Below are 24,052 nucleotides of genomic sequence, written 5' to 3'. Positions count from 1 at the left end.
CTAGTACACACTCCACTTCGCAGATGAGAAGTCTACTGTAGATGGCAGCAGGCGGCCTCTCCCCAGGAACTCAGCAATCCATCCACTGTAAACAGAAAGGCTTTGAGAAGCTACGTCTTACCCCCGCGCTTCCTAGCGGAACCCTCTAGTTCGGTGGAGGTGTTTCCAGCCCGGAGAGTCCACAAATCAGCAGCTATTTCCGGTGCGAGTTTCTGCGTTTCCGCGTTTCCGCGCAGGTGCAGACAGAGCCGAAAGCGAAGGCAACATTCAGAGGCGTCACCGCTGTTCGCAGTCCCGCTTCTCTTAGGCGGAACGGCTTGCTGCACAGTCCCCTCCTCTTCTTCCTTTCCCACAGAAGCCGCAAACATCCATGGCGGGCTTGGAGGTTCTCTTCGCGTCGGCCGCGCCGGCCATGACCTGCCCACAGGACGCACTCGTCTGCTTCTTGCACTGGGAAGTGGTGACAAACGGCTACTATGTCTTGGGCACCGGCGACCAGGTACGCTGCGGAGCCAGCCTGGGTAGAGGGGAATCTGAAACCAGAGTCTAAAGCCAGGGCCCGAGGCTTCTGACGCCGCACTTTTGCGCCCATGACGCTGGTGCCAACAACTGGCACAGCGTGTGTGTAAACTTGAGAACGGAAAGGCGTCCAGACACAGCTAAGCAGTCGCTTAGGCCCTGTTGTGTGGATTTGACCGAGACAGGCTAGTAGCTTCCTCAAGGTCCTCATCCACCCGATTTCTCCAAATCATCTTTATCACACGCTCATGCCATGGAATACTCAGTGCTACACACCCAACTCTAGTCATCTGGATCCAAGCACCAGTGTGGCAGTGAACTTTGACCCACTCAGCCATATCCTAGGACCCCTTCCTCACCACTCAGCATGATGGATCAGCCACAGCCCACTCACTGCCCATTCAGTCTACAGGCCTAGAAACAGAACCTAGGTAGCACTTACCTAGTAACTACACACGTAAACCTTGACTGTGAGCGTCTTCCCCTAGCTGTCGTCACCAGAATCCCGTCTATTCTCTCATCTCCAGATTCGGCCTCTTGGCCAATGATGCTTTGCTGACACCTCCTTAGTATCACTATTTCTCTGCCCTAGCACTCTCCATTTCTCTGCTCCTTCCTCACAACCCTCACCCTCCATGTGTGCCTGTAGGTTTTGGGGTGAACTGGCCTTGGTTCCCTTTCTGCCCTTTCATTTACTGTCTGCTCCATCAGAGGAAATATCCTCCTAGCCACAATCCCCACATACAAACATTTGGGGACTCAGGACTCTGAGCCTGCCCCACTGTCACTGTCTTGGCACTCATAACTCAGACCAATTCTGAAAAGAAGGCTCCCTCACCCCTTGGATTTTGTGGTGAGATTTTAATCTTCCTCTCATTTCTAGCTGCATCAATTCCCAAACCCCTAAATATTTTTAGCTTCTTAGATATCTGTCTGTCTTAGGACATTGTCTCTCCTTACACAGCTTTATGGACACACGTTGAACACCCTGAGCATTTAACCGGGCATGGCCCTGCTGGGTTCCATTCATGTCTGTCCTATATAACTAGGAACTCAGACCACTCAGCCCCCTTTCACCCTTTACCCCCGTCAAAAGGAATCAATACATAAACATTTTTACTGATTTCTCTCCTCTCCCCTTCCCCATCTTCTCTTCTTCCGTACCTCAAGTAGCTCCTCAGGATGCAGGATCCAGACATCTTTGGGAAGGCCTAGGAGCCTGGGGAATGGGACTTTTAGAAAGCACTGTCTGCTGACCAGCTGTCTACCTCAGTGCTAACTCCAGCTTGCCCCTAGAGAGGACAGTGTTTGGGTTTCATACTAGAATGTTTGTTTGTTTCTTATTGCCCATTCTCCCAAAGTCCTTTCAGGGCTCAAGTTGCCTTTACCCTCCACTCTCTGCTGACGGGTATGCCTTTTCAGGGTAGAAGAAAAAAAAATTAATCAATTAAAAATTGAGAGGCTATTAACTGTTAACTTATCTTTAGAGAATTTTATTTTCCAGAGGGTATTTGTGTTGTCTTTAGCTGCCTCCTGCCACCCACCTTCTGTGGGTGGTAAGAGAGAAACAAAGCATGCACTTGACTCTGTAATACCAACTCAGCAGTTAGAGAGCTGTGCTGCCCACTTTTTCTTTGCTTTTGTCTCTAGTGCTACAGAGCTGGGCTTGTAATATTTGATTTCAAGAACAAGTTTGTTGACTCGAACAAAGATCAGGCATTGATTGGTCTCCTTGTGGAGAAGGCCATAGGTACAAGTTAGAAAATTTGACTTTGTGTTGTGGGAGTCTGAAGATTATAAAGAGAAAATGAGCCGTTTTTGAGTGCAGTTTTGGTTGGTTGGTTGGTTGTTTGCGTTCTAGCCCAGAGGCACTGGAGTGAGCTCAGTGGTCATTAAAAAGTGTTTCTAGCCTCAGGATTTGCCTAAGAATTACCTTTACCTTCTTAGGGCCAGTCTGTCTGGGAAGGATCTCCAGCCTGACCTGCTCTGTCCTCTCAGGCCTTCGAGTTTTCATCTGAGGGAGTTAAATGATGCTTTGGTTACCTGCCAAGCATAGCCTTCTGGGACACTTGATATTTTATATCAAGGTGCAGAGGGCAGCCACATGATGTGTTGGGCCTGTCTGGATGAAGCATCGTCTTACCATAGTGAGGCACCAGCTTTATCTGTTGTTACCTGACCCCAGTGGTTCTCTCTTGCTCTGTCGAGAAGGTGTTGATGTGGGGAGCAGAAGAGGTTGTCTGTAAGCCAAGAGAGCCTGCTAGTAGGGTCAATGCTGTCCATATAGGACAGGAGAAAGTAAAGTCAAAGGTCTTGACAGAACATGGGTAAGGTCTGCCAGCCTTGGCTTAAACACCCCAAAGTAACCCTTGAAGTCCACACCACAGTAGCACATTACCCAGTAAGGCAAGAGGGTTTCTCAGGGCTGTGGCTAGTTTCAGTTTTGTTTTCTCCTTACTCTCCTGACTCTGCTTGAAGCCCAGTTTCCTTGTCACCTAGCCAAGTTTGATGGGACTCCTCTGCCAAAGGATTTCCAAGTACCAGGGGTGGCCTTCCCTTGCATTTGCTGTGTAAAGTCCTTCCTGTGTGGACCTTTGTCAGTGTTCTCCATCTCTAGCCTCACTCCTTCCCATCCCACCATGTTCTCATGAGCACAGCTTCTGGTCATGCTATTCTGTGTTGACAATGTAACGTGTGCTTTTTCATCAACGGTATTGGTCCATAAACTTTTCCCAACTCCTCCCTCTCCCCCTGTAAATTCCCACTTCATGGATTCTCCCTTTGTATCCCACTCATAACCCACAGAGTCCAGTTGGTGCTTCCTGACAGAATATTGTTTATCTTGGTGACTTGCTCTTAGGAAGGTGGTGTTCATGAGTGCTATGTGCATGGTGTGCCCAGAGGAGAGTGTTTCATAGAGTTCCTCCTCTTCTCCTGGCCCTTGATTGCCAGTGGACACTCAGGCACACACGCGCGCGCGCGCGCGCACACACACACACACACACACACACACACACACACGAATACTTTAATTAGATCTAGTGTGTTCCTTCTGACTGCAGTGTAATAAGCCAGTGTCAACTTAGTATGCATTTTTACCTCTGCTTCGACTGTTTAAGCCCAGGCTGGGATGAAGGTGGACACTGCTTCTCAGGCTCCCATGTATCTCCACAGCTTCCTTCTAGGCGGACATTTGAGTCCTGGCTTATATGGTCACCTAAAAGTACTAAGTACTGCTAGATGGTATCCCAAAGGGACTGTGTAAGTTCAAATTCCCGGAAGTACTGTCTGAAGGTTCACACATGCCCAGTCAGACTCACAGTCCTAGGCTGGTGTAGCCTTCATCTCACTATTTCAGCTGCCCTTGGTAGCTGGTACATTTGGAAGGCCAAACAAAGTTTATATGGTTAGCTGCGCTTTCTGTTGCTTGTTTTCCAAGCCTTCCCTATGTCTGGTTATTAATTCTTATCATTTGTGGTTCCTTTTCGCTGAAGTGTCATGGCTGAACAGAAGCTCTAAGTTATGGGTAGCCTCACAAGTGGCCTTGTGTTTCTTTTAGTGGTCCTGCTTAAGAACTTTATTCCCTACCTGAAAGTCACTGCTTGTTTTTACTGTGAATTGGGAACTACTCTCATACTTTAATGTTTGAAAGGGAATGTCTTTGTTGCTTGGGTTTTGTTTTTTTTTGGGGGGGGGGACTTTGAACACAAGCTAGAGTTACATGGGAAGAGGAGTCTCACTTGAGAAAATGCCTCCATAAGATTGACCATGAGATAGGTAAATCTGTAAGCCATTTTCTTGACGAATGATTGCTGAGGGAGAGATGGCCCAGCTCACTGGTTGGTTGGTCCTGGGTGGGGTGAGTATGACAGCAGCCTGAGCAAGCCAGCAAGCAGTTCCTCCAGAGCTTCTGCTTCAGTCCCTGCCCCAGGTTCCTGCCTTGACTTCCTTCTATGATACATGATGGTATAGAAAAATCAATAATGAAGTAAATAAAAATAAACCCTTTCCTCCCCAAGTTGCTTTTAGTTATGGTGTTTTAATCACAGCAATAGAAGTTATAACTAAGACAAGGAAATCTTAGAATTATGAAATAGGAAAAGAAAGGAGACACAGATATATTTTACAGCCCACCGGCTTGGCAGAGACAAACGAGAAGGTAATAGCAATCCTACAGGCTGCGTGTAGTACCAGAAGATTGCATATTGCAAGGTGAGAGTGCCCATCAGTATCTGGTACACAGTTTGCTTTTATCTTATGAAAGTTCTTCCTCTGGGCATACCACATGTGTGCCAGATGTGTACAACAATGTGGTCATAGCAGCATTGTTTATAATGGGAAAAAACCAACCTCTAATGAACTTCTAAGTGAAATTGTAAATCCTAGCATATTCTGTTGTGCAGCACAGTATAGTTGTGCCTGTGGATCAGATACAGACGACTGATCACCTTCCCAAAACAACACTGGATAAAAAGGGCAAGGGTTGGGCCAAGAAGATGGCTGAGTCAGTGAAGGTGCCTACCCTGAAAGCATGAGTACCTGAGTTTTCGTTCCTAGTGCCTATATCAAAGCCAGGTGTGTGTTGAGTAGAGGAAGAGGCACTTCCCTGGAGCTCACTGGCCAGCCTTCTGAGTCACTTAGTTCCAGGTTCATTGAGAGACCGTGTTTCAGACAATAAGGTGGAAAGCAACTGAATTCAAAAGCATTAGAATAGATGGGTGGGTGGGTGGATGGATAGTTTATATTATATTTGTATATATATTTAGTTTATTTAATGTGTATCAGTGTTTTGTCTGCATGTATGTCTGTGTGTCTTATGCCTGTCTGGTACCCACTAAGGCCAGAAGAGGGCACCAGATCCCGTAGGACGAGTTACAGATGGTTGAAAGCCTCCATGTGGGTACTGGGCGTCAAAATGGTTACTCTGGAATAGAGTATCCAGGCTGAGCTTTGTGTACAGTGATGTAATGTGAAGGAAACGAAAACATGATACAAATACAAAAGTCACACATACACACACACACACACACACACACACACACACACACACACAATGCAGAATATTGGTTGTGCATAGGCTTTAGTGGTAATGCTTTTGACTGATGACACTGAACTTCTATGCTGATGAAGACCACATAAGGACCTATTTTACAACTTGTAAATCTTGTTTGTGTGCTCCATTTGGGGTTTACGATCACGATTTTTATCAAACCGCCTCAATTGTTGGAGTCTTTTAGGATCTGTGCTTTTAGTCATTTGTGATGCCATTACAGATAGCCCAAGGTGTGAATTGTGGGAAATACTGCTTTTAATTCCACACTGGTCTTATTCTTGTTAGGATGACAGAGTAGAGAGAGTAGTAAAGCCAGGGCTGTTAGTTATTTTAGCTTTTGGTGGTTCTGGGACCTAGGTCCTCTTACACGGTAGGACACTCTACTACTTAGCTCTAGTCCCAGCCCAAGGCCTTAGCTTCTCGGCAGGTTCTTCCTGTGTTGTCCTCAAGGCAACCACACAGCTGAGTAGACTGGTCGTTCCCAGACCTCTAACTAGCTGTGTATCCTTGGACACGTCTGTGGTGTGAGGGACGGGATGAGGTCTGGGCAATATGGTCCTTTGTAGTTTTGGGTTCTGAGGCCAAGCTCTTCCTATTCTTAAGCCTGGTGTCTTCTCAGCCAGACCCCAATGATAAGAAGTCAGAACTACTGCCGGCTGAGTGGAACAGCAATAAAGAACTGTATGCCCTCCGGTATGAGTCTAAGGACGGTGCCAGAAAACTCCTTCTGAAAGCTGTGTCTGTGGAGAATGGCATGATCATCAACGTGCTGGTGAGTCTGAACCCGGGTTCTGCTCATTGTGTGGGGTTGAGATGCCTGTTTAGAAACTCATTTTAACAGTGAATTCAGAAATGTCCCCAAAGTTTTTACCTAGCAATCCCACCTTGGGCATTTTCTCCTGAGGTGAGAAACCATAGTGTATGTATGTAGGAGAGCTTTGTGCTCAAAGGTGTTCATTGCCTCTGCTATACTGAAAAGGAACTTCCTGTTCACAGCAGCACTCACTGGCAGCACAGGAGGTAAAGGCTACTGTAGTTAGCCCCAGCATCTCTTTTATCTTCGTAAGTAAGGAGTTGTACTGCCTGGGCCCTTTACAGTCCATGAATCCTGCTCTGGAGCGGACACCTCCAATACATTGTACACGTGTATATACCTTCTGCCGTCGTTCCTTTAGCCTGCCCCTCCTCTTGCGCACGCGTACGTGTGTGTGTGTGTGTGTGTGTGTGTGTGTGTGTGTGTGTGTGTGTGTGCGTATGCTCTTGCATGAGCGTTCAGCCCTGACTATCCACCTTACCTTCCAGAAAAGTCTAAATGATAGCTTTCTTTCTATTTCCCATTTGGTACCTACCATGTCTTGTGTTTGTGTACTTACCTGTGCTCTGCTCTAATGCTCGTATTCTCCCCTGAACTGTGAACATGGAAGTAAATGACTTTCTTTCTGTTCCATTTTGTCTTGGTTGCATGTGCTTACAAAAGTGTCTGACTGCATTATTTGTACTTGACTTTTCCATTCAACATGTGTGAAGGTTACTTCACTGGCCTTTTCTTTATTGGTGAACATATAATTCTTTTCTAAGAACTGGGTTCTTAGTCACAAACAATTCCTTTAGGTTAATTTAAGCGGATTAAAAGAATGGAAATAGCTCATTAAGGTAGATTCAAAGTTACACATCTCCCCAGGGCTGGAGAGATGGCTCAGTGGTTAAGAGCACTGACTGCTCTTCCAGAGGTCCTGAGTTCAATTCCCAGCAACCACATGGTGACTCACAACCACCTCTAATGGGATCCGATGTCCTCTTCTAGTGTGTCTGAAGACAATGATATACTCACATAAAAATAAATAAATCTTTAAAAACAAAAACAAAAGCAGTACCCCAAACCCTAGAAACCACTGTTGCTTGCCCTCTTGAGGTTGGGTGTTGATTAGTACTCAGTCTGCAGTGCTCCATGTTCCCTTCCTGAGCAAGATGCCTGCCCTTAGTTGGGCCTGTTTCTGTGCTGCTCCAGATTATGGTTGTGTATGCACTGGGTACCACAGTTCGTTGCCCAGCTTCCCTTGTTACCAATAAACTGGGAAATAAATATACCCGTCTCTCATTTTCTGTTTTCACTCTTCTAGGAGCATGGCACACAGCAGGTGGCAGACTTGACTCTGAACTTAGATGACTATATTGATGCAGAAGACCTGAGTGATTTCCACAGGTACTTCTAAAGGGCGTCTTTCCACGAGAAAAGGCAGAGGGACTCAGTAGCAAAAATAAGGAATGGTATCAAAGTGCCCGCACAACCAAGTATGGGCAAGAGAAGTACTTGCCGTAGACACAGCCAGTTCTCAGTTCTCTTTTTCTTTACTATCTGCTGTTTGAAGACTGTACTCATGGAAAATGTCTCAGGAAGTAAAATCTTGCATTTAAGAGTCCACAGATGCGGGGTTGGGGATTTAGCTCAGTGGTAGAGTGCTTGCCTAGCAAGCGCAAGGCCCTGGGTTCAGTCCCCAGCTCCGAAAAAAAGAAAAAGAGTCCACAGATGCTACAGTGGCTACAGACTTAGGGCTAGGCTAACTGCTTCAGTCAAGAATAAGGTCCGTAGGGGCCAGCACGTGGCTCAGTGGGCAAAGCTGCTGATAGAGGTGCCTGTGCACAGGCATGACAACCTGAGTTCTGTCCCAAAGTCCCCAGACAGCAGGAGAGACCATGACTGCAGATTTGTTTTCTGATCTCCACACCCTGCACATGTATGTGTGACACTTTAAATGAAAGTTTGCTTACATCAAGTACATCTTCATTCCACTCCCAACTTTTTTTTTCAGAACCGAAATTTAGTTTCCACCTGCTCACTGTTCCCACTGTTGTGTGGCACCAGGGAGGTACCTGCGTTACAAGCCATGTACCTACACATATCACCTCCATGTTGGGGTTACTCTTAGTGTTTGTACAGTGCGCGAGTTTGGGCATACATACAGTGGCATATGCAGCGCGTCAGTGTCTTAGGGCAAAGATTTACACTGTAAGCATCCTTGTGTTCTGTTTGTCCCCTCCCCCACTGTCCCCAGAATGCCTCGGCTGGAACAGGAGTCCATGCAGACTGTCTTCCGAAGTGGCTGTGCAGCTCTGCCCTCCTGCTGTCAGCAAAAAGGAGAGCTTCTGCGGCCCACACCCGTGTCAGCATTTGGCACTGTGATAGTGGCTTCACATTGTTTTAAGTGTAGCCCTCTAGAGGCGGGTGTGGTCATCTTTCTTGGGCTTATTCTCTGTGTAGTTCAGGTCCTTTGCTCAGGTTTAACTTAGGTTGTCCCCTGCTCACTCAGTGTCATGAGTTCATTGTGTACTTTGGGTAGCAGTCCTTGACTGGTCACTTCTCCGTGTGTTCTCTCCCTATTTGTGGAGACATTCTTCTGACTTCTGCTTATAAAGTTTGAAATTTGTAACCTATAGAAGAGAGACAGTTTGCAAAAATACACAATGGATACCCATTTAGCCATTACCCAGATTAGCGAATTTTTAACACTTTGTTTCTTTTGCTCAATTTTCTTAAATTGTTTTATATTCTTGAACTATCTGAGGATTACTTACAGACTATTTGCTTTGTTTTCTAAATTCTGCAGCATGGAACAACTGTGTGTGTTGGGGTGGATGGGAGGGAGAGAAGGAGGGAGGGAAGGAGGGAGGGAGGGAGGGAGGGAGGGAGGAACTCTGGCATAAATCCTCACTTATGACGGGTCTCTACTGTTTCATGGCTGTGTACACCGAGCTGGCTGGTCTACAAGCTTCAAGGATTCCTCTTTTGTTTCCTGTTTGGCTGTAGGATCACTAGGATTGCAGGTGCATGCTACTGTGCCTGGCTTTATAGGTTCTAGGGTCCTCACACTTGAGTAGCGAGTGCTTTTTCCTTTTTCTAATACCTTCGCCTAAGCTGTCTCCTTAGACTAACAATTTCATAAGAATATCATCTTTCTTAACTTTAAAACACTTGGGAATGTAGCGTCAGTGTACATATAATAAGCAGTCCACATTCTGATTTCCACACCTATCCAACAGTGGTCTTCAGACCTGAGCTTTTATTTTAGTTTTTTTTTTTTCCCATTGCATTAATTTTTATGTCTTTTTAATTAGCGTGGTTCCTAGACATTTTTTCATTTTCTTATTTTTTAAAACTTGAAGAGTGTGTGTGTCTGTCTGTCTGTCTGTCTATCTATCTATCTTGCTAAGTACGGCAGGATCCCTCAACCTCCCTGGCAATTTGTTCTTCATTTCTAGAATTTTTTTCACTTTAAACATTTTATATAAACAGAATATGTACTCTTGGGCTTGGCATTTAAATTGTAGGGCACTCTAACTTTTTGTTCCTCTCATTTACTCTATGTTGTGTGCTTTTTATTTCTCTGTGGGAAACCCCGAGTGCTGTGGTAAATTCCTGTTTGGTTTAGTTTGGATGTTACTTACATCCACTATAGTTAGGCGTGCACCCACTTCTCTGCATCTTGGCTTAGTGCTTTATTTTATATCATTTGTTGACTGTGCAGTGATCTCACTGGGATCATTAATTTGCATTTCCCTACTAGTGAATGAAGTTTTGAGGTGTTTTGTCTTGTTGATGCAGGATTTCCTTGGAAATTCGTCATAGGCAAAAAGTTTCATTCCTCACCTTTTAATCACTATGATTTTCTTCTTTTCCCTTTTTACAGTGCCTGTAGCTTCTGGCATTGTGTTAAATAAGAATTGCAGAGAGCTTCCTTGCCATGTTCCCACAGTTAGTGGTAGAAGATTCAGTTTCCACCATTGGCGTATAGCAGGCGTATAGCTATGGGCGTATAGCAGGCGCTCCTTAGTAAGCTGAGGACATGTTCCTATATTCTTAGTTATTAGTGCTGTTTTTATCATAAGTGCATTTATCATATTGTTTTGTGCTTTATCCATTGGTATAATTTTCTGATGTTTATTTCTTATTTCTTAGAACAGTGGGAGACATTGATTTGTGAATATTAAACTAGCCTTGCTTACCTAGAGTAAATTCTATTTGGTTATACTGTATGATTTGAAAATATTTTAAGGTCAATTTTAATATTTTTGAGAGGTTTTTGTTTTGAGTTGGTAAAATTCTGGTCTGTAATTTTTTGTTAAGTTTGTCTAATTTGATATCAGACTAGCACTGGCTTCCTGAGACAATTTGAAAGTGCTCCCACCTGTGCTTCTGAAAGTAACTATTTTTTTCACAGTGAAAGTAAAGTTTTGTATCTAGGCTTTACTATATTTATGTCTTGAGATGTGTCTTTGGAGGCAGGCCATATATTAGTTACTTTTTAAAATGCCATGACCAAGGCAACTTACAGAGTTGTTTTTTGGGCTCATGGTTCCAGAGGGCTAAGGGTCTGTCCCGGAGAGGAAGCATGACTTACACGTGCAGGCTGGAGCAGGATGCCGAGGGCTTACATACTGAACCACAAGCAGGAATCCAAGAGAATAAACTGAGAATGATGCATGCTTTTGAAATCCACCCAAGTGACACACTTCCTCCTGCAGGGCCACATCTCCTAAACCCACCCTAACACTGCTACCATGGGAACCAAATATTCAAAGGCAGAGACCATGGGGGACATCTCATTCAGACCAGTACAGTGTGGGTTCAGCCTTTTCCTCTTTGATCCCTGCATTCTCTGGAAATGCTTGAGTTCCACAAGTTCAGAGACTTTTGTTTTGAGCTCTGATGTGGTTTCATATGATCAGGGAGCACATTCTAGGACTTCAGGTATGGAGTTTGCTCTCTGGACTAGGACTTGGTTCATTTTAAAACTGCCAGGTTTTGGAGCCCCAGAGTTCTGCCCACTTGCTGCTGCCTAATCTGGCCACCGCACCTCAGCTGTAGCTCATGATGCTTATCTCTCTTGGCGAGAAGGGATGCCTGGTAGGGGCATCCTTCCCAGGATCTGGCCGAACTGAGCCTCAGACCCTACCTCCAGCGCAGGACCAGGAACTTGGCTCATCCTCCCACAGAGCCTTTTCTTCCATGACCCTTCCCGTGACATGTGATGAACACATAATGACGCTGAGGGAGGAGTGGCATGGAGACAGAGGAGCAGCCAGTCCAGGCTGTTCCCCTACCCTCACCTCTTTCTGATGGAGTGGTAAATGAGGAGGGGCAACTCAGATGCCTAAGAAACTTAGGCCCAAATCTCGGAGACAGCGTCAGGCTGTTGCCCCCCTCACCCAGGTCCGCCGGACGGCCCGTTCCCACCATAGTAATCAGGCCAATCGCAGGGCCAAGACTTCTCAGGGCCGTCGTCGCCGCCCATGCCATCATCAGAATACTGTATGTGAGATTCCTAGCCAACTGCAGGAAGCTGAATTCTTGTCTGAATTCTGCAGGACCTATAAGAATAGTGAGGAGCTTCGGTCTCGGATCAGATCTGGAATTATCACACCTATCCATGAGCAGTGGGAGAAGGTTCGTTTAAGCAGTCCCCCTCGGGAGTTCCCACCTGCCACTGCCAGAGAGGTGGACCCACTCCGGATTTCCTCACACCATCCTCATACTAGCCGGCAGCCTACTTGGTAAGTATGGAGCCCCCATTGGTCAGCCCATGAGTTCATGGTAGGATCTCACTGTCCATCCCATCCTACTGTTGACCCTTCCCTGGTCTCCAAGTGTCTTCAGCAGACTTGTTGAAAGTGTTAGTGTGTAGAGGTAAAAAAATAGAAATGTGAAAAGATCAGTGAGTTCTGGTGTTACTAAGTTACTCTGACTACCAGCATCCTAAGCTGCCTGACCTTTCTCCATCTCACATAGCCCTTCTGTGTGCAGGGATTAGAGGCTGCTGCCCAGGGGAATCAGAGTTACTCTGTGTGGAGCTGTGAGCCAGACTTTTGGGGGAATGCATAGGGACAGAACGCCATCCGGGAGAAGACGCAGTCCCAGTGTCTTCTCCGTTTCACTGCATTTTGTTGTATGCCATCACCTCTGACAGCTTTAGAAGATGGCCAGAGAGCTGCTGAATGAATGAATGATGTCTGAGGTCTTTGCAGATTAGGGTTAGCAGCAGCAGTCCTGGAGAATTCTACTCCGATGAAGGAGACAAAGACCAAGGAACTGGTCCAGCGCGTCCTAGTCTGGACAACAATATAGTTAAGACTGGGGTCGGCACTGTACTAGGGAAGCGTCCACTGTGTGAATACAGTATAATATAATACAATACAATAGAAGCTACCATTGGCTTGTTATGTTGGCTAGGAGTTGTATAGTTTTGGTTAGTTGACATAGGTAATCAATTAAATTCTTTAATAATTGGCAAGTCAGTTTAGTAAAATCTTTTAAAATATTGGCTCCTATAGAGCAAATGAAGAACAACCAAAAGTACTTTAGGAACTGCTTGTGCTGTAAAGCCTACTTATTCATGGAAGGGGACAGGCAGTGTGGCCTGCCTAAGGTCACTAGCCACTAATAAAGAAGCAGAGTCAAGGTTGGGGTCCAGGTGTCTTCATTCCCACCAAGTGCTCTAGCCATGGTCTCAGTATGCTTGCAAGATTTAAGACTAATGGCTGGACAGTTACCAAAGTGGGTGATTTTTAGACCCGAAGCAGATGACTCCCATCATAGTTGTAAACAGTGCTAGGAGTCTCTGCCCCTTCACACATGGCACAGACATGTGTCTCACCTCTCACCTCCCACACCTTCATTTACTGCCTGGAAACCACCCCTCTGTCCTCACACATGGGTCTGTTTTCTGAAGTGTGGAGTGGCCTGTCTGGAGCTTGTCAGGGATGTTGGATCTATTCAGCTAAGAGTATCAAGCTGGAGAGGTCAGGCTGCTGTAATGGAGAATGCCAGGTGGAAGGGACTTCCGTCTCCTGAATACTCTGGATTACTAAAAGCTGTCCCTACTTAATTCTGTACCTGTACGTGTGCACACGCATCTAAGAAGAAGAAATTATGAAGACTACAACTACATTCCTTTCCCCTCCTTCCTCCCTCTTTGTTTGTTGGTCTTTTCATTCTAACCCACTTATGTTAGCTCCATCTGTCTGCAAATAGTCAGGAAATTGTCTGCCTCACATTAGGTCCATTGTTTTGAAAACAAATTTTCCTATGCTTATCCAGCTTCCCGAAAAGTAAAGCTTTAGTATAAAGCCCTTATTTAGGTCATTCTAAATTTATTTTTGATCCTTAACAATCTGTCTTTACATGGGATTTTTACAGTTTGTGTTCTGCATCTTCTTAATAGTCGTTTATTAAAATGTTACATGTCTCTTAGTACTTGCTGGTTTCTTTCTCCAGTGCTCTCTGACGTTCCTGACCTGTGCGTGCAGTATCTCAGGCATGGCAGGCCTTGAGTGACAGTGCCCATAAATACTCCTCATCCAATTCTGTACCTACCTGTGCACACACACACTCAAAAGAAATTAACACATTCATAAGAAGGTACCTTGATATCCTTTCCTCTCTGTGTATTTGCTCCCCCCCCCCTTTTTCTCTTTCTAGTGCCAAAGATGGGACCAAAGACCTTAAACATGCTAATATGTGCTGTACTGCTGAGCTGCACTCAGTGGACTCTTATTTCTGCTTGTGTATTCCATCATTAAGTGATGTGGATTTTGTTGAAGATGGCACAGATTTTGGGGAAAAAGAGTCATAGTGTTGAAGCTCTAGTTGGCAGTGGGGCCTAAGAATGAGGTAGATTAAAGTCTCATGCAATAGCCAACTTTATTTAGAGCATCATACGATTTATACTCAGGCTTAAGAAGAATCACGTTAGGTGTTCAGTCACAAGGATAGGTCACATGGCAAAAAAGATGTTTTTCCATAGAGGCTTATGAATAACAACAGCTGAGGTAAATTATCTGCTACACCTACACCTGGGAGGAACACACAACACATTCCAAAACCAATTCTGTGTTTCAGAGAAACCGAGGTCACAAGACTCATGTTCTCTTAGACTTTTCTCACAAGCTCTCAGAATTCTCACACGGCTCCACTTCTGGGCTGCGTTCTGACAGAGCAGGAACCTGTCCGCTGTCCTCTGTAGTTATTCTCTGCTGTTGGAATAAGCACTGACTGCAAGTAGTCATTGTCTTTGTGAGATCATTGCAGTATTGAATCTTCAGCTGCCAGTGAATTTCGTGTGTCTATGTAAACTGTCAGGCCTCTGAATGGATCTTTTCATCCATTATATTGAAAGATTATTTGAACATTTAGAAAACACTAATTCTGAGATGCATAGATCTGCTAAAAGCTCATAAGTTTTATTTAAAAATATCAAAAATCTCATTCAAAACTTACTAATATCAAAAAAGTAACTTGGATTTTTGTCACATAAATGGCGAATACAAATTTCCAATTTGCTAGTTTTTACTTAAAATTTCATTTTTTGCTGGGCATGGTGGCACATGTCTTTAAACCCAGTAGTTGGGAGGCAAAAGCAGGTGGATCTCTGAGATTGAGGCCAGCCTGGTCTACAAAGCAAGTTCCAGGACAGCTAGGGTAGTTATGTAGAGAAATCCTGTCTTGAACAAAAACCACCCCCCAAATATTACAATAATAATAATAATAATAATAATAATAATAATAATAATAATAATAAAACTTTTTCATTTTCTGATTGGTAACATATACTGCCTATTGTTTTCCCTGAGTTAATGTGTTTCTTTTGAAAAAGTGTCAAGTATATAGTCCCATCTGAATGACAACAGTTTGTTATTCTTTCAGGAAAAGATGGTTTTCATTAGAATATCTCTATTCTATTTATAGCTAAAAACAGTCGACACTCTTTCTAGAAGGGCATTGGTACATGTTATCTTCCCCAGTGAATCACATTTGCATATAAAAAGACATGCTCAAAGGTAGATATTAGAAAACATCCGTGATTATAGTTAATATACCCAGTAAGTCTCCATTGGAACACACTAATTTTTCCTTTGTGAGAGGATGTTAGTTGAAGATAGCGTCTTGGTTAGGGTTAGGGGATTGTTTCTGTTTTGCCCTTGCTGTGCTGAGAAGACCCTATCAAACGTGAACATGTATGTATGCCCTGCATGCGCTGCCACAGTCTGAATTCACTTGTACCCATGTTGGGAAGACACTGTTTCCGTGGTGTCAGCCATGCCCTCTGGCTCTTAAGGTCTTTCTGCTTCGTCTTCTGGATAGCTCCCTGAGTCCCGAGGTCAGCTATTTAGTGAAGATGCCCACTTAGCACTGAGTATCCCAACACCTCTCGCTCTGAGCACTGTCCAGTGCTGCCTCTGCTTAGTTCCCATCGATGACTGCAAGAAGCGGCTTCCCTGAGCAAGGCACTAGTCCAGAGATGGAGCCAGATGTCCTTGTAGGTCATGTTATTGCTTTGTTCCTTTAACGAAACAATCATTTATTTGGGTTTCTCTGGGCCCTTGGCCTATTAGTCTCAGGTTCTTGGCCACCCAACGGTGTCAGGCATGGGTCCTGTCTTGCAGAGTGGGCCTGAAGTCCAGTCAGAAAATGGTTGGTTACTCCCACATTTGTGCCACCATTGCACTGGTAAATCCTATTAATTTTGGGGGTTTTATTTTGTTTTGTTTTATTTTTTGTTGTTCATTTTTTGTTTTTGTTTTTCTTAGAACCAGAGAATCTTGAATACTTTGATTTTTTTTTTTAAATCCAGGGATAGAAAATTTAGTTCAATAATATTCTTATATCTACTATTGGCTCATTCTACATATTCTGTACAACATACTCCATGTGTTTACCCTCTCAGATCTGTCATTTTACAGATAAGGAAATAGATTAATATACAGTTCTTCGTAACCAAGAAGAAACAGAACGTTTGTGTTATAGTAAAGTAGGATATTGAATGCCGCTTATTGAACTCTATGTAACAGGTAGTAAACACTATCCTTTAATCTGTATAGCAACCCTCAGAAATAGATACTCTTGTCTATATTTTGTGGAAGAAAATCCTGGGCTTAGGGATTTCATGGCTTACCCTAGGTCATACAGATGTTAAATGGTGAAACTACGGTTTGAACTCGAGTCTCACTGAAAAGGCTTTGCTTTTTCTATCCTTAAGTTACTCTCTGACATCATATGTCAGGCACTGGACTAGGGCTCTGGCAATGTTTGATGAGATATGCCCCAGTCGTTAAGCAGTTTCCAGCTGATGAAGACTAATTGTACCTTTCACTCTTACCATGTGTCTTTAAAACAATGACAGAAGTCTGCCTGAGGTACACTGAGCAAAGAGAGCAGAAGGTGGTTCTTTGGCTATCATTTAAAAGTGTATGAACTGGAGAGGTGGCTCAGTGGTTAAGAGCACTTAGTGCCCTTATACAGGACTTGGGTTTAATTCCTGGCATCTACATAGTGGCTCACAGCCATCCATAACTTCAGCTCCAGGGGATCCAGTGTTCTCTTCTGACTTTCGTGGGCACTAGGCACATATATGCACCTATATATATGCAATTCATACACATTAGCTATTAAATTAACCTATATACTTTTTTAAAAGATGAGTGCAAACTTGATGCTATTCAAAGTGATTAGTTTTTATGGTCAAGGAAAAAGTAGAGCTAATGAAACTATGAATCCTCTTGGGTGAGAGTGGCCTCTGCTAGTGCTAGCTGGTGTAGGAAGAAGAGGTATGTGTGAAGCACACAGCAGTGGACAGTGTGTGCCTCAGCTGGATTTGATTCTGAGATCATGGGGGTCATCTAAAGGTCGTAATCCCTTTAACTACTGATTTTTTTCACCCTTAATTATCAAATAAGAGAAAAGGGGGTAGGCACTATTATTTCCTGGTAGAAAAGTAGGGCACAAAGGTGACCCAGAGTGGAACAGCTCATGCGTGTTGGGGTGTGGTTCAGCCCTTTTGTATTCTTCTTTTCGACATGTGTATCAGCAACTGTTTCAGAAGGGATGACAATGGTCTGGATTGCTCCAGGAACAAAGCGTGGTTACTACAGGAGCATGGGTTGTACACATCTACTACACTGAAGAAACCTTCTGCCTGTCTCCTACTTCAGTAACTGCTAACTTCTATCCCCTCAGGAAGGGAGGGGTCCTATGTTCATGCTTTGAACATGAGCATGTGGTTCTCAACCTTTGGGTTGCTACCTCTTTGATCCTTTCACAGGGTCACATATCAGATATCCTGCATATTGGACATTTACATTACAATTCATAACTGTAGCAATATTAGTTAGGAAGTTGCAATGAAATAGTTTTATGGTTAGGGTCCCTACAACATGAGGAACTGTATTAAAGGACCATAGCATTAGGAAGGTTGAAAACCACTCCTCTTGAGCCCCGCCTCCTCTGTGAAGGAATGTTGGTGACTTCGAGCTTATGGGAATCTTTGAGTAACAGTAGCTTCTGAGAGTTCAAATGGGCCACAGCCATATCACGCCAAAGGACAGTAAGAGACGGACATGGGCATCTAAGCAGGAAATCCGGGAGGGGTGACGGTTTCTGGTGGAGTGTGTGGAGCTGAGATGCTCATTCGGAAGCGGGCTTAACTGGGAATAGAACCCAAGGACGATGCCAGGGATGATACACGTGTGTTTCTGGTTTAATCACTACTGTCTACTGTTGAAGCCATTCCTGTCAGCAAGTCCTTTCTTGTCCTGAAGCATGGTTTACCATCATTGTGCCTTCTTGGCTGTTGCTGGTAGACTTAAGAGCTTAAAAGTTGGAGATGCCCAGGCAGTGGTGGCACATGCCTTTAATCCCAGCACTCAAGCAAGCAGATCTCTGTATATTTAATGCAAGCCTGGTCTACAGAGCAAGTTCCAGGACGGCCAGGACTACACAGAGAAACCCTGTCTTGAAAACCAATCAATCAATGAAAGATGTGGATGCAGAGAATTTATGACAGGTCCCTGCCAGTCTGCTATAAAATCTTTTACTCCAAGTCCAGAACACAGATACAACTCTGACGGCTGGCCCTGAGCTGTACAAAGTGATTGTGTGTGTGTGTGTGTGTGTGTGTGTGTGTGTGTGTGTGTGTGTGTGTGTGTGTGTGTGTACCCTAAAATTTAGCCATAGGGAGCAGTGAGCAGTATGATGGCCCCTGTGATGCATTTTAAAGGTGTTCCCAGGTCTCGCAGAGTGAGTTCTTAAAAGTGTGTTTGCCTTGTAGTAAGGCTGTGGAGTACCTACCAGATAGCCCGACGGCCTGAATATACGTTATTGGGATGGGCCTCGAACTCTCCCTCCTCCTGGCAGTTTTGAGTGTACGAGTTGTTTAGCAGGCCCCTCCTTTGTTCTGTTTTTGTTTTTCCTCCTCCCCCACTGGTTGGGAGAGAAGAATGGAAATTTTGGTTCCTTGGGAACTTTTATTTATTCCTTACTCATTCTCATTTTGGCTCTGGAGCTTTGGCATTCTCAAAGAACTCAATCTTTTGGAGGGAAAGGGGAAATACTAGAGACTGCAGAGGTTTATGGCCAATGGCCGTCCAGCAGGCTGTGCTGCAAAGAGACACAGTAGACAGTGGGATTGAAAGTCTGCCAGAGCTGTGATAAATAGGTCGAGGAGCACGTGCCGCACTGGGGTTCTCACGCTTCTATCTTGTTCACCTGAGGAACTCTTACACTTTAGCTGCCAGATTTTGGTTTCGAAGTAATATTTCACGTATCCAAGTTCTTGAATCTTACATAAAATATAAGAATTTTAGTAAAGTATGAATACAATAGAATATATCTGGAGATTATTTAATAATGTATCTTTATTCAGACTCTGCCCTTTATTGTTTTAACTTTTTAAAGATTAATTTCTTTGTTTTTGGTGCCTGTGTGATTGTGTATGTACCTCATGCGTGCAGGCAGCCATAGAAGCCAGAAGAAGATGTCAAATCCCCTGGAATTGGAGTTACAGGTGGTTGTGAGCCATCTGATTTGGTCCTAGAAACCAAATATATGTCTTCTACAACAGCAATAGCTCTTGTAACCGCTGAGCCATCTCTGTTGCCTCAGTTTTAACTTTTAATTCTTCATTTTATGTATATATGGGTATTTGGGCTGCATGTATGTATACCATGTATGACATGCCCATGGAGGCCAGACAAGGACACCATATATTCTGGAACTGGAGTTATGGGTCGTTGTGAACCCTGATGCAATGCTGGGAATTGAACCCAGGTCTTTTGGGAAAGTAGTCAGTGCTCTTAACCACTGAGCCGTCCCTCAAGCCCTCACATCCACCCAGTTTTACCTTCCGCTCAGCTCTCATGTTATTTGCAGTTTAATGTGATCAGTGTTAATCTCTGCTAAGGACACTGTCAGGTATTCTGTATATTGTGATCTTTTGATCAAGTGTCTTCCTTGTCTGGGGTTCGGTGTGTCTCTGCTGCATCAGCTTCAAGCCCCTGGGAGCATAGGTGCCTGGCTGCTCTGGGAATTGTGGTAATTGTCCTTGTTTGTTTCAGGCGTGATCCCCTGAGCCCATTTGCTGTCGGGGGAGAAGACCTAGACCCCTTTGGGTGAGTATTTCTGGGGAGGCAGCAGCAGTATGCCTTGCTCCGTGGCTTGCAGCCCAGCTCATCCCATTTTAGAACTTTCGTCAGCCTCCCTTTGGAGTGAAGGAGGCAGTTGCTGAGGAATCATTGCTGCTTTCTATGCTCTGCCATACCTAGAGCAGCTCAGAGACAGAACCTGGGACCCTCCTCTCTCCAAAGGAGGCTCTCAGCCTTCCTGGATGAGAGTCACAGGATGCAGAAGGAAAAACCACACAGTAGGCAGGCCACAGGCTGTAGAGTGGTGGCTCAGGCTATGTGGTGCTGACCTCACTCCACAGAGGGAGTAGTCTCTGACTCTCATCCTGTGCCCAGCAAAGGTTCTGTTCTCTGAGTGAGTCAGAGGAGGTTTAGCTCCCGCTGAAGAGTAACCCCGCTTTTAGCCTCTCAGTTTTAGATCATAGGACTCACTTAACTCTACAGAGCGGCTCAGACAGTGACCTCAGCATGTAAGGAACATTAGCCTATTCATCCCAGCTTGAGTGCATGAAGTCAGGTCCCTGGAACTCAGTGAGGGACAGAGAATGTCAGGAGCCAGGCTTGGGCAAACCACAGGCAGTCAGCAGCTGTGCTGAGGTCCTTAAGGAAAGAGCAAACCCTCATTGTGGTCATGATGCTATTACTCCTAGACTAAGGATAATACTCTACAGAGCTGGAGAGTTCTATATTGATTCTGACCAATTCTAGCTCCAATACTTGACCGCTTGATCTTACTATGTGTAAGACATGGCAGAGATCTCTGTCCTGTGGACTCATGAAATCCTTACAGAGCTTTCTGTGCTGCTACAGGCCCTTTGGCTTCAGCTGTATCCTTGCTCACTTCTGACTTGATCTCATGTGTCTTTCCAGACCTTCTAGAGTAGTCATCCTGGTCAGTTTTAATTCACTGTACACTTGTCTCTCTTCTTCAAGGGCAGTGAGTCCCTGTAACATCTGCTTACCCAGCTTCCTTCCTGTCTCAGGTGTCAGAGAGGTGGCATGATTGTGGATCCCCTGAGATCCGGCTTCCCAAGAGCACTTATTGACCCATCCTCAGGCCTCCCAAACCGGCTTCCTCCTGGTGCTGTGCCTCCAGGAGCTCGCTTTGACCCCTTTGGACCCATTGGGACCAGCCCATCTGGGTAGGTATTCATTCAGGTTTGCTGAGAGGTGGGACTTGACGGCCGCTCAGCTTAGCTCTGTTCAGCATTGCAGCCTCAGATATCTGACTCCAGGCACTGAGTTCCCACTGCTGCCTCCCTGGAGGCCTTCTAGGAGTCCTCCTCACCTTCTTCCCTTGGTCTCTTAGTTGCAGTTATTAATGCTTTGATGGAACTCCATGAACAAAAAGGATCTTGGGAGGAAAGAATGTATTTGTCTTATACTTCCACATGATAGTTTATCATTAAAACCAGGCCTGGAACTCAAAGAGAGCAAGAACTTGAAGACAGGAGCTGGTGCAGAGGCCATGGAGGAGGGCTGTTTGCTAGCTTGTTTTCCATGGCTTGCTCAGCCTGCTTTCTTACAGAACCCACCAGCCCCGGGGTTGGCCCTACTCACACTGGGCCTGGCTCTCCCCATGAATCACTAAGTAAGGAATACTCTACAGGCTTGCCTACAGTCTGATCTGTAGAGGCATTTTCTCTCAATCAGCGTTCCCCCCTCTCAGATGACTACAATTTGTATCAACTTATCCAGCACACTGGTAACCCTGCAAGGAGGATGCAGGGGAAGAGATGCTTACGTCAATCGTCCTTTTATAGAGGAGAAGGACAAGGCCAGGAGACTGGGTGTTGAGCCGTAGTAAGCTTTAGTTCCAGGCCCTTAAGCTCCATGTCACTCTGTGGGCATGTTTCCTGTGGAGTCAGCCTCATCCTCCAATTCACTAGCCCCTCTTTACATTGCAGACCTAATCCTGACCATCTTCCCCCACCGGGCTACGATGACATGTACCTGTGAAGGCCTCAAGAATGTAACATCTCAGCCTCCCTTTCACTCTCCAGGAGCTACCACCATTGGCCCCATCAGCGTCTGTGTTCTTGTGGGCTTGGGGCAGAGGTCTCTGCCCATGTGTTTGCAGACCTGCTGGGGTTGTATCCCCAGCCCTTACCAGAGCCGAGGTGCCTGCTGCAGCACCCCACCAAGCTGCATATAGGTCCCAAGGAGAAACTAGTGTATCTCAGTCACCAGCTCCTCCCACTTCCAAGGAAGACTCCGGCAACATAAACCCTCCACCCGATGCAGTCGCGGTCACAGCGCTATAAGAACAGAATGCATTTTGGATGTTATTATTAAGAACCAAATGTCAATACAGAATTCATGTTGCCGATCTTCCACTCTCTTTTTTATGATAACGCACACACTCTTTTAAGAGTTTGATACTTCATATGACTACAGGATTCCTACCAGGCCCATTCTTCTCAAGCAACCCCCTTTCACAAGTTACTCTTGCTCCTAACATCACTAAGATGAGCCCCAGCCAGGCTCTCTGAGTGGAAGTGTGACTAGAGCCCTATGAGCCATGAGGAGGATTTCACCAAAGCAGGCACACTAGGAAAACTGCCGTCTCCTCCCAAGGGTGTTCTCACCAGTTGCTCCTGTCTGCACAGCCCGTTGACTCTCCATGGGCTGCTGTGGCCTGTAAGTAGAGGAATAAACAGAACAGACCTGTAGGCTAACCTCATTCTCTTCCCAATAGTGCCCCTAAAGGAGTCCTTTGTCTTAGGAGCCTGGTAGCTACCTGTGAAGTCAGGTGCCTTCACTGGAGCTTTGTATATGTCTATATGGAATGGCTCTGGGGACTAGAGAAGAGAAAAAGAAGGAAAGTTGTGTCTATAACTGTTCCTTTCCTCCTGGGGCTGACAAGAGCATAGGAACATGGGTCCAGTCAAGTGGGGTATTAAACTTCATGAGGAAGGGGAGCCTGTCCCTGGAAGCCTGCGCCCAAGTTCTCTCTATCTAGAATTATCTAGATCCTTTGAAGCCCCAGCTGACAGACATTGGCAGTGCTCTAACCCTGTGCTATGGAGCTGGAAGGAGCACAATGAACTACTGTGCCAGGAGACACCAAGTCAAAGGACTAAGTAATTCCTCCCATAGCCAGAGCCCAACCCTGTGTGGCTCCAGGACAGAGGGGTAGATAGACTGAACTGATAGGGAGGCTGGGCCTAGGGGTCAAACTAGCATGAGCAGGCTCCCTAACTGTTGAGGATCCCAAGGGTCAGGCACTGACCACCTTGAAGCTCTAGAACATCTTGTGCTCTGAGGCCACAGACTAGGCAGAGACAAAGACAAGGCACTGTGCATCAACTTTAGCCTCGAGGGCTGGCAGATGGGATTTTGTTGGGAATTGGGTACCTGCAAAACAGCTTAGGGCACTTCGCTCATTAAAGCATCCATTTTTTATGCAAGGAAACGTTTAAAGGAACAGTGGCTAGAATTCTCCAGATAGTTTGGGAAGGTAGATAACTTGAACCCTGATCTAAGGAAAAGGTAAAAATTGAAACATTTTCCTATGGGGCATTTGGGTAGCAAAAGTCAAAAAGATAGCCATACATTAGTTCTGTTTTCTACAGACAAAAGGCACAGTGTTTCTGGAAAAAGGACTGGTTTAGTTTGGTTTTGTTCCAATAAGTCTCCTTACATAATAATCTCTAAGAAACATAGTATCAGATGTGGGAAGCCTCGAATGGTGCCTCCAAGAACTTCTGGTCAAGCTGCTAGAACCTGTCTGGGTCTCTCGTCACGTCCTCCTTCCCAGTTGTGTATAGCCACCAGCAAGAGGGAATGTTTCGGGCATATGTTCTATAGTACCTCTAAATTGGAGTCTAAGCAGTAAACAAATGGCACTTTATAACCTGTTTTTTAAAATAGCTTTATTAAGAGAATTTACATAACAATGAAATTTGCTCTTTTAATGTACAGTGGGTGGTGGGGTATTCACAATGTTGTCCATCCAACCCCAGATTCCTCCAAAAGAAATCTCCCCACTGGCAAGCAATCACTCCCATTTTCCCTCCCGAGCCCAGGCAG

The 24,052-nt window shown here is 45.2% G+C and overlaps 1 protein-coding gene across 2 annotated transcripts; it reads left to right on the top strand.

Annotated features, from left to right (window-relative positions):
• The first annotated feature begins 212 nt into the window (after positions 1–212).
• Psmf1 (proteasome inhibitor subunit 1) lies at positions 213–22,351 on the top strand. Of its 2 annotated transcripts, none has more exons than XM_032904418.1 (7): positions 213–499; positions 6,196–6,344; positions 7,693–7,775; positions 11,936–12,121; positions 19,955–20,008; positions 21,004–21,162; positions 21,928–22,351. In XM_032904418.1, the coding sequence occupies exons 2-7, from the start codon at positions 6,327–6,329 to the stop codon at positions 21,977–21,979; spliced, it is 552 nt and encodes a 183-aa protein (XP_032760309.1). In that variant the 5' UTR covers positions 213–499; positions 6,196–6,326; the 3' UTR covers positions 21,980–22,351. The 2 variants fall into 2 exon arrangements, with proteins under 2 accessions (XP_032760309.1, XP_032760308.1); XM_032904417.1 differs by having other exon boundaries at positions 224–499; positions 6,192–6,344.
• The last annotated feature ends 1,701 nt before the right edge of the window (positions 22,352–24,052 follow it).

This window comes from Rattus rattus, chromosome 5 (assembly GCF_011064425.1).
Source record: "Rattus rattus isolate New Zealand chromosome 5, Rrattus_CSIRO_v1, whole genome shotgun sequence".
Lineage (NCBI taxonomy): Eukaryota > Metazoa > Chordata > Mammalia > Rodentia > Muridae > Rattus > Rattus rattus.
Note: the sequence above shows the minus strand (reverse complement) of the source record. Positions and strands in the feature narration are given on the sequence as shown.

Bases quoted from the DNA above. Each gene is read 5' to 3' on its own strand.
- Psmf1 (XM_032904417.1), top strand. From the start codon at position 371: ATGGCGGGCTTGGAGGTTCTCTTCGCGTCGGCCGCGCCGGCCATGACC. The intron at 6,345-7,692 runs GTGAGTCTGAAC...TCACTCTTCTAG, and splicing joins GCATGATCATCAACGTGCTG to GAGCATGGCACACAGCAGGT. The intron at 21,163-21,927 runs GTAGGTATTCAT...TTTACATTGCAG, and splicing joins ATTGGGACCAGCCCATCTGG to ACCTAATCCTGACCATCTTC.